The sequence below is a fragment of the Rhinoderma darwinii genome, chromosome 1, assembly GCF_050947455.1.
Source record: "Rhinoderma darwinii isolate aRhiDar2 chromosome 1, aRhiDar2.hap1, whole genome shotgun sequence".
Lineage (NCBI taxonomy): Eukaryota > Metazoa > Chordata > Amphibia > Anura > Rhinodermatidae > Rhinoderma > Rhinoderma darwinii.
The window spans coordinates 140,197,972-140,208,778 of NC_134687.1; the positions used below are offsets into that span (position 1 = coordinate 140,197,972).

The 10,807-nt window shown below is 41.1% G+C and overlaps 1 protein-coding gene across 5 annotated transcripts in view; it reads left to right on the plus strand.

Moving 5' to 3' along the window:
• Positions 1–10,807, plus strand: part of LOC142755152 (uncharacterized) — a 35,331-nt gene extending 24,524 nt beyond the window's left edge. For 3 of the 5 annotated variants that reach the window (XM_075860432.1, XM_075860433.1, XM_075860434.1), the window contains 7 exons: positions 407–605; positions 2,532–2,610; positions 4,669–4,758; positions 5,148–5,220; positions 7,277–7,344; positions 7,611–7,738; positions 10,266–10,807. In XM_075860432.1, coding sequence (XP_075716547.1) covers positions 407–605; positions 2,532–2,610; positions 4,669–4,758; positions 5,148–5,220; positions 7,277–7,344; positions 7,611–7,738; positions 10,266–10,389 — 761 coding nt within the window. In that variant the 3' untranslated portion in view covers positions 10,390–10,807. Of the gene's footprint in view, positions 1–406; positions 606–2,531; positions 2,611–4,668; positions 4,759–5,147; positions 5,221–7,276; positions 7,345–7,610; positions 7,739–10,265 lie in introns of those variants that run through there. The other 2 variants (XM_075860435.1, XM_075860436.1) reach the window with 2 other exon arrangements.

The following is a 10,807-nucleotide window of genomic DNA, read 5'->3' on the forward strand; positions in this document are numbered from 1 at the left end:
GCTGCCAGACACTTCATTCATGCCGAATCCAACATGCCTGATCCCCATTTTCCCCAACATCTGTTGACTCCCATACACATTAGACTAGACCCCAAATAAATAAATGGGGATCTGATGAAATGTATGTACTGTAAATGGGCAGCTTACTCTTCACTTTTTGTTACGGCCGGTAGCCAAAGCTCAAAGACAAACAGTAATGTAAATACTGCACCAGAATGTTGCCGCACAAATTCCTTATGTAAGGCCTAGACGTGGTCCTTCTGTTGTATGTAAAACCTTCAGAATCAGAATTATTGTTACAAATCTTAAGATATACAGACTTCATATATAATGTTGAGCAATGTATTTTGTTGTGAGATACATCATTTTACATTTATTATTTCGTACTTTCCCACTAAAATTTTAGGCCATCGGCCAGAATTTTTGTTGCCAGATCGCAGCAAGTATGTGAACATGGAGAAACATTTTCTAAAAAGTTACATGGATTTGTTAGTGCAAACATGTCATCGAAGAGGAGCCTTGGCTACAGGGGGAATGGCTGCCCTCCTTCTGCCCAAAGACAAAAACAGCGTAGAGTATCAAAGAGTTACTACAGCTGTTACGCGGTGAGCTGGGAGGACATTTGCCACGTTGTATAAAATTTTATAGTGTTGTAATTATTTATTGTAGTTATTTTTGCCTTATTATTGCACTGTTAATCTGTATTTCCAACAAATTTGCCTTATTATACCAGATTTCTTAGGCCCATGAGCAGTTAAAAAAGATAACTTTTATTAGTTAGGCCTCATGCACACGGCAGTATTGCTGTTCCCTACATTCTCCAAGTTGTATAGAGACTTAAAGGGGTTTTCCATATTCTGAAAACTGTTGACCTATCCACCGGCTAGGTCATCAGTGTATGATCGGTGCGGGTCCGTCACCCGGACCCCCACCGAACAGCTGCTGTGGCTGCCTCCGGGCATCAGACGATATTGCCGGAAGCAGATGGGTCCGGTCAAAGAATAGCAGGCAGCTATTGAAATGAATAGGAGCAGAGCCGCTGTTCCGGCAAACGGCCACTATGCAGGTCAGAAGCCATCTGCTTCTGGCTCCAACTACTGCATACCGTACAAAGCATCTGTTGCCCGGAGGCAGCCGGATCAGCAGGGTCCGGGTGTCAGACCCACACCGATCATATACTGATTGCCTATCCGGTGGATAGGTCATTAGAACGTGGAAAACCCCTTTAGTACAGCATCCATAGGCTTCCCTACTGTACCTCCATTTGCCTTTAATTTCATACAGAGGCTTTTTCTTCTGTCGGATCCTGTAAGAATTGTGGCATGCTGAATCAGATGCCATATTACAAGGTGTTTATCCCTAGAAATATTGCTTTTAGGGAAGGATGAGGGTATGTTCACACGCAGAGTCAAAAACGGCTGAAAATTACAGAGCTGTTTTCAGAGATTTTCAGCCGTTTTTGAAGCTGAAAACGTTTTTGAGGCGTTTTTTGGAGCTGTTTTTCTATTGACACAATGAAAAACAGCTTCAAAAACGGTTAAGGGTATGTTCACACGGGCTATTTTCAGCCGTTTTTAGCTGTGTTTTTTACGGCCGTTTTTGGAGCTGTTTTTCTATTGAGTCCAAAAACGGCTCCAAAAACAGCTCAAGATGTGACATGCACTTGTTTTTACGAGGTGTTTATTTACGAGGCCGTTTATAAAAATGACCGCATAAAAAAATCCCCGTGGGAATGGAACTCCGTTTTTTTAAATCAATGGGCAGATGTTTGGAGGCATTAAGCCCCCGCATTTTTAGCCATTTTTCGAGGCATTTAGGGCCCAAAAAACGGCTGAAAATAGGTCATGTGAACATACCCTCAGGCTTTTACGAAAAACGGCTGTAAAATACGGAGCTCTTTTCAAGGAAAAACAGCCTCTGATTTTCAGCTGTTTTTAAAGCATCAGGCATTTTTTACGGCCGTTTTTGGAGTTGTTTTTCTATTGACACAATGAAAAACGGCTCTAAAAAACGGCTCAAGTAGTGACATGCACTCCTTTCTTACGTGCTGTTTTTTTTAAAATAAATGTTTAGTAAATAAATGCCCCGTGGGAAAGGAACGCCGATTTTCCCATAGAAATCAATAGGCAGGTATTTGGAGTCGTTCAGCCCTCGTATTTTCAGCCGTTTTTTGGGCCATTTACGGCCCAAAAAATGGCTGGAAATACAGGGACTGAACGGCTCCAAACATCTGCCCATTGAGTTCAATGTGAAAAATGGCGTTTCGTTCCGACAGGGCGTTTTTTACGCGTCCATTTATAAAAGCGGTGCGTAAAAAAACGCCCCGTAAAAAAGAAGTGCATGTCACTTCTTGAGCCGTTTTTGGAGCAGTTTTTTATTGGGGCAATAGAAAAACAGCTCCAAAAACGGCCGTAAGAAACCCATCAAAAAATGCTAGTTGCTTAAAAAACGGCTGAAGATCAGGGGCTGTTTTCCCTTGAAACTACAAAACTATTGTATGTCGGTAATATATTCAAAATTGTGCATTTCAGGTTGAAACTGTTTGAAATAAATGCTGGAGTGGATGGATTTATGGTGTATGACATTGACCTGGTTGCACCAATGCAAAAGGTAAGATCCGCTCAACTCAACTGTCACACCTAATACACCATCTAATAAACATTTCTACACCGCGTTCCAAATTATTATGCAAATGTTATTTTTCGCTGATTTTCCTAAATAGTCGATGCAAATGACAGTCAGTATAGTCTTCAAGCCATCAACCGTTGGAGTATAATGCAAATTTTATTGAACAAATCTCCTAATGATAACAGATTTTATTTTAGAAGTAAAAAACTCAAAATGCACTGTTTCAAATTATTATGCACAACAGAGATCAAAACATTTTAAAGGTTGTAAAGAGAACTAAAATTGTAATTTGTTGAATTTGCAGCATCAGGAGGTCAAATTTACAGAAATCAAAAGCTCTTTCAATCAAAAAAAAAATTAACAGGCCAAGTTACATGTTAACATAGGACCCCTTCTTTGATATCTTGCATCCATTGAATTTGCGAGTATTTGGACAGTTTCTGCTTGAATATCTTTGCAGGATGTCAGAATAGCCTCCCAGAGCTTCTGTTTTGATGTGAACTGCCTCCCACCCTCATAGATATTTTGCTTGAGGATGCTCCAAAGGTTCTCAATAGGGTTGAGGTCAGGGGAACATGGGGGCCACACCATGAGTTTCTCTCCTTTTATGCCCGTAGCAGCCAAAGACACAGAGGTATTCTTTGCAGCATGAGATGGTGCATTGTCATGCATGAAGATAATTTTGCTACGGAAGGCACTGTTCTTTTTGTACCACGGAAGAAAAGTGGTCAGTCATAAACTCTACGTACTTTGCAGAGGTCATTTTCACAGCGTCAGGGGCCTAAAGGGGCCTACCAGCTCTCTTCCCATGATTCCAGCCCAAAACATAACTCCGCCACCTCCTTGCTGACGTCCCAGCCTTGTTGGGACATGGTGGCCATTCACCAACCATCCACTACTCCATCCATCTGGACCATCCAGGGTTGCACAGCACTCATCAGTAAACAGCACGGTTTGAAAATTAGTCTTCATGTATTTCTGAGCCCACTGCAACCATTTCTGCTTGTGAGCATTGTTTAGGGGTGGCCGAATAATAGCTTTATGCACACTTGCGAACCTCTGGAGAATCCTACATCTTGAGGTTTGCGGGACTCCAGAGGCACCAGCGGCTTCAAATACCTGTTTGCTGCTTTGCAATGGCATTTTAGCAGCTGCTCTCCTAATCCTATTAATTTGTCTGGCAGAAACCTTCCTCATTATGCCTTTATCTGAACGAACCCGTCTGTGCTCTGAATCAGCCACAAATCTTTTCACAGTACGATGATCATGCTTACGTTTTCTTGAAATATCCAATGTTTTCATACCTTGTCCAAGGTATTGCACTATTTTACGCTTTTCGGCAGCAGGGAGATCCTTTTTTTTTCCCATATTGCTTGAAACCTGTGGCCTGCTTAATAATGTGGAATGTCCTTCTTAAGTAGTTTTCCTTTGATTGGGCACACCTGGAAAACTAATTATCACAGGTGTCTGAGATTGATTACAATGATCCAAAGAGCCCTAAGACACAATACCATCCATGAGTTTAATTGAAGAACTAATAATTAAATGTTTATGACACTTAAATCCAATGTGCATAATAATTTGGAACACGGTCTATCTAAATAATATCGAGTTCCAGGAGGAGAGTGCGTCAAGTGTCACATATTCTGAACAAGAGTCTTGTTAATACAGAAGAAGGCAAATAGAGCTGGCAATGTATAACTTATAGAGGTGAAAACTTTCCAGACGGACAGTAATCTGATTCACTCTTGGAATCAATACCCAATAAATGGTGCTTAGGAATAAGGATTCATTCACACGTGTTTGCATGGAGCCGTAAATGGCACCTATAGAAGTGCATGGGACATTACTTTTTCCTTCAATTTAAGGCAAAAGGAGGTTCTTTTTTGTCAGACTCAGTATAGTTGTTTGTTTGTTTTTTTGGCACATTGGCTTTGTGCATATTTTGGCACAAGTTTTTGTGATATGTCGGCTTAGTGGTTAGGTTAGATGAGCAGCTTTTGAATGAATGGGTATTTACGCTTTATAACTGTTCTTTAGCTTTTCCAGGAGCACACAAGTGGACCAAACCAGTTACATGTCATTCCGTCAGTGAAAATCTCCCAGTCTGACTTACTTATAATGCCCGCTGTAAGTACAAATCAGCTGCGTTACCCAGTTAACACAAAATCCAAAACGTAACATTCAGCTTTAGGACTGTTTTTCTATACTTTACATGTAACTCGAGTATGTGGGGAACTGGGTAATGCTGGCTATAGTGGCCTGCAAGCTGTCTATGGACGTATCCATATTAACAAAAAACAAAACAAAATGGCAAAGCTTGGTGGTGTTGCCCGGAATCCAGCAGTCATAATAATAATGAACACATAAATGTGTACCCAAAAGTGATCATGCATGTCACATGTAAATTCTTAGTGATATGATTTATAGTAGATGCATAATAGGAGTAGTTTATTTTCTATATCTAATTGACAACTTGCTTATCACTAAAAAAAAAAAATTTCCCTTGTGTTCCTCAGGGGGGTGTCACACTATTTGGCCTGAAGTATAATATTGCGGTTGGAATACTCTTTATTGATGCCTGGCTTAAAGGTAGAACTTGCACACTATTAGTCTGGCTTCACACGCAGAATTTACTCGCAATTTCAGTGTAATTTTTTGTTGCGATTTTGCTAATGTTTTTTTACCCGAAAACACTGCGGCCAAATGTCACTTTAAAGTCTATAAAAAATAAAATAAATGAGAAACCAGCATTTTGGTTTGTGGTGTTTTTGGGGTATAGTGGCATATTTTTCAAAATGCAGCATGCTGTAGGTGTGTTGTAATTTCAATAGGCTTCTCTATAGGACTTCAAAAACGGCAGGGAAAAATGCATGTAAAAATGTTACATAAAAGAATGCCTCCAAAAACGCATGTAAGGCCCCATGCACACGAGCGTATTTCTTCCCGTCCATAAATAGTGGCGTAAATACGGGTCCTTTCTCACCCGTATTTATGGACCCACGCCTGTAAATACGGATCCGTTGTCATCCGTATTCCAGGACCCGTTTTCTCTGCTATATTGCACTGCACTAATCGGCAGCCCCTTCTCTCTATCAGTGCTGGATAGAGAGAAGGGGCAGCCATTTCGGGCAGAGTTTCCACAGCGGAACGCAGTGATTTAAAGCAAAAGAAGTTCATACGTACACTGGCCGTTGTCTTGGTGACGTGTCCCTCTTTTGACATCCAGTCCGTCCTCCCTGGAAGACGCGGCAGTCCATGTGACTGCTGCAGCATGTGAATGGCTGCAGCTGTCACATGGGCTGAAACGTTATCCCAGGAGGCCGGACTGGACAAAAAAGCAGGGAGTTATGCGTAAGTATTAACTTTATTTTTGTTACGGGTATATTGTGAGCGCCCCGCATGGTACTCACTGTCCAGCGGTAGTCACTGTCCAGAGTGCTGAAAGTGTTACTGCTGATCAGTGCAGCCCCTTCTCTCTATCCCGCACTGATCGTTTAACTCTTTTAGCACCCTGGACGATGACTATCCCCTGACGTCGCCTAGCGATGCTCCCGTAATTATGGGTGCACACATGTAGCCACCCGTAATTACAGGAGCCCCATAGACTTCTATGGGCCTGCCGTGCCGTAACTACGGCCTAAAATAGGACATGTTCTATATTTTTCAACGGCCCAGGCACCTTCCCGTAAACAAACGGGAAGGTACCCGTGGCCAATAGAAGTCTATGGGCCCGTAAGTACGGGTGTTTTTACGTTCGTGTACATGGGGCCTAAAAGATGCCATAAAAACAAACACTGGACACGCGGCAGATTTGTTGCAGAAATTTTTGCAACTGTCCCATTCATCTGTATGTGGCTTGCAGCAATCCACATATATGCTGCAGAAAAAAATCTCATTCACATGTATGGAAAGGAATTTCACTCACAGAATCTTCTGCAACAAAGCAGAATGTACCCATTGCATTATTTTAATTACATTTGAAACTGTTGAAAAAAAAAAAAAAAAAAGTATGTGTGAAGAAATCCTAAAACTGTAATTAAAAGTGTTAAATGCAGCTGTTGGAGCCAAACTCAGGAGCGGATACAAAACAGAGAAGTTTCAGTCTTTCCCTTTCATTATTTTTGTATCTGCTCCTGTGTTTGGCTAAAAAAAAACCTGCATGTGTGATTCCAGCCTTATTCTGCCTAAGGCTACATGCACACGTTGCGTATTTTGCTGCAGAAAATACGGATTAAAACCGCAGCAATAAGCAGATAAAAACCGCACCAGATTGCACGTTCCTTTGGTGCGGTTTTTGCGTTTTGCTTCAAAAATTGGTGCAATTTCATGCTGCAGCTTTTGGTGCGATCTTCCACAGCAGATATAATTCTGAGACGGAAATGCAAGATAAATGGACATGCTGCAGATTTTAGAATACGCACCGCAGGTCAATTTCCGTGCCGAAAAATACCACAGCGTGTACATAGGATTACCGGTCATTTCATTGACTATGCTGGTTCTGTATTACACTGCGGATCTGCCACACGCTGCAAAACTGCACGTAATATGCATCGTGAGCATTGAGCCTAAATCTATTCCCCCAGAAATGACATTCTTCCCTAATACTATATAAGTTTGTAATTCGTCATATATTTTTGCATGTTAGGGGAGGGTCATTTCTTCTATTGTGGAAAAGTGGAGGACTCTGCGACGGCTGAAATATCTCGATCTCAGGTACGCACTAAATTAACGGGGCTGTAATGTCCGTGTATTAAAGGCGCACATACCATATACCACATACCATATAAAGTGGCATCTAGTGTGGATAATTTGGACATTTCATAGCTGCAAAACATCAGTAAAACACCATATTGTAATGCCCAGCACAGATAGCCGTAAGAGGAGTGCAGGGGCAGCGGTGAGAAGAACTTTACATCACAGAAATGCCATTTTCCTCAGCAGCGGTGGACGCTCACGTCGTGTTTCATGCTGGTTTACAGGTCTGGCAGTGGATAAGGCACCAGGTGAAATTAGAGGATGACAACAGAATGGTCACCAGGGGTCTGGTACGTGCCCTCGTACAGCAAGTGGAGTGCCAGCTGGTCAATGAGTCACATCTGTCTGATCTGTAAGTAAATAAAACCTCTCATGGCAAACGGGGAAAAAGATGGGATCCGTGCGCAGATGAGTAAATGTCCCAAATATAGGGGTTGTAAAGTAAAGCGTTTACCTTGATGGATCTTCACCTATAGATCGCAGAATTGCATTTACAGCAAATTCCCATAATATACCGGTTACACCTGGGAGTAATCCGGGTAATTGGAATGTTAAAACTAAATTACAGTTTTACATAGAACCCGTTCTAGGAATAGTTTTAGAACCGTTTTTCTAAAACAGCAAACATAGCGGAAAAACCCAATGCAAAAGACAGTGCAGTATGGAAACAGGACGGCATCATCACAGCCTGTATATAGGTACCTGCCTTAATGCTTCTAGTCTTATTTAAGAATGACCCTTTTAACTTCAAGAGTATTGGGCAAAGTGAGCAGGTATTTATACAGAATCTAGGGATCATAAATCGGCAATTTTCGGTGTGGATTCCACATAAATAATCTGCTACAATTTACAATACAATTCGTGTATAGGGTTCACATGTAGCAGGAGAAAAAAAAAATCATTGCGGACCTCAAGACATGCTGCCTGGGAATGTACACATACAAAAAGACAGTTTCAAGTCGTCTTTTGAAGCTGAAAACAAAGTTGTTTTTTTTTCATTTGAAGCTTCTTTTGAGGCATTTTTTCAGTGTCAATGGAAAATCCACTCCAAAACTTGATAGAATAATTTTAGAATATATAGAACATACCCTTAGGCGGGGTTCCCACGGGTGGCCTGCACTGCATAAAAACTGTGCCGCTTATCCAACTTGGAACCCGCAACACCTTACGTCCGAAAATGGAACGGAATTTCCACTGCGCAATGCAGCGCTGGGAGAAAAAAACAACAACCTCCCTCTTCTCTGCGCGTAGTTCAGCCTCCTACAAGGACGTTGCAGGCCATGTGATGCTGCAGCCTGCGATTGTTTTTTTCCGGAGTTACGGTTTTTGCGGCGTAAATCGCTGCGATTCCATTGCAAAAGTCGCAACACTTGGTTTTCTGCTGCAGGTTTTGCATCTCCATTGAATTCAATGAGGAAAACCCGCAACACAAAATCAACAAAAACGCAGCATAAATTGACACGCTGCGGAATTAAATTCCGCACCACAGGTCAATTTATTAACATTTATTTAAAAACGCTGCCGTTTTTTTCCGCCCCACTTTGCTGCTACTGTAAATGCTGCGGAATTTTCGCACAGAATTCCTTTGCCCAAATTCAGCAGCATTTACGCTACGTGGGAACCCGGCCTTAGAGTAAATCAAAGTTTAGTATAGATCATCGTGCCCATCACTAGGTTCCTTTTAAGACAATAAAAAGCTAAATTACAACTGGGGATGGGTACGGAGTGTGGTGTGGGGGAGGGGAGTGACATAAGGGCATTTTTCACTTTTTGACCACATTTATTTCACTGCAGCAGGCAGTTTTTAAATTAACAGGGAGTGATTTTTTTTTACCCGTTTAATGTCCAGGCCATATTTTGCCATTTAATTTTTGGTTTTCCATAACTTTTAAATTTTTCCATCAGCATAACCATATTAATTTGTCCCGCAAGGAAAAAAACAACTCATTTCTAATGTATCATAATGTACTGGGAAATTTTAGAAAAAAAAAAATGGGAAAAATGATTTTTTCTAAAATTTGTTCTATAGGAGAAAAACGTCTTTTTTTTTTAGTCCAGCTAGGGCACTTAAACTAGCGATTGTTGGATCACTTGCACAATGTACTGCAATAATAATGTATTGCAGTATATTGTGTTTTTTACCGACTCCTATTAAGCAGCACAAAGATGACAGACCTGGGGACGTTCACTAGGCCCCCATCGGCAACCCAGGATTGTGTCGCGATGGCCAATGAGCTGTCGGAGGGGGCTTCCCCACTCTAACGGCTTAGATGCTGTCCTCGCTATTGATTGCAGCATCTAAGTGGTATAATAGACGGGATCAGAGTTATCGTTGAGCAGGGTGTCAGCTGTAATATATAGCGGACATTGCAGCGTATGGAGCGGGTTCAGCGTGAGCCAGCTCCATACAACCCCTCTCACTATCACGTACATATGCAGTGCTGGGTCATAAATAAGCTAAGGCCAAGATCAGGAGATCCTAAAGGAAAGACTGATACTTCTCTCCTGGATCATATCAATGCATTAGCTGAACAAAAAAAAAAAGTGTTGCAAAAATAGAACTATAGGATTGTATAGGGCCTGAAGGTTTGTTCATATAGTAATCTATTTTGAAGAATTACAATAAAAGGACAGTAAATAATTTTTTGGGTAGTTTGTGTTATTATTGGAGTCTGTGGGTAAAGATATTCCACACCTAGAGCATGCTCTGAAAACAAATGATGCATTTACCAACGTCACGTGCCTGGTTTACAAAAACTAATTTTAAAATACCTTCTAAGGAAATTAGACATTTTTGCACGTTGCTAATTTATTTCTTATTTGTAGTATCCTCGGTGTTACAGAAATAAGATGGCAATTACCTTTTTTCTTCTTCCTAGGCAGAAAATGAGACCTCATACTGCAGCTGAAATATTTATGGAAATTGTTCTAAAAAGAGATTTTCCAGAATTCATCACCACCTACCTCAATCTGGATCACACGTTTCTCAGTAGTAGATTCTGAGTGACTGTAGCGGTACTCGGTCACTTTCACACTTGTGTATTTCAGTCAGTATTTATAAGCCAAAACCAGGAGTCGGTCCAAAACATAGAAGAGGTGTAAATCTTTCCATTATACTTTTTCTCTGTTTATGATATAGTTTTGATGAACAAATATTGACTAAAACACACAAGTGTGATATCGGCTTCGGCTCCACCATGCCTAAGATTCTCTGGAAACCTGTGATGTTAAATAGATTTCTCGGCCAGGAGCACTCATGCAGTTTTGGCTGAGTTCTTTTGAAACAAAGCCAGAAGTGGATCCAAAATGAAGGAAAGGTATAAAGAAAAGACTGACGCATCTTCCATCTTAGGTTTCAACCCGTTTAGCTAAAAAAAAAAAAAAATGGAATCCTGTAACTTTGCCTTAAAGAGGCTCTGTC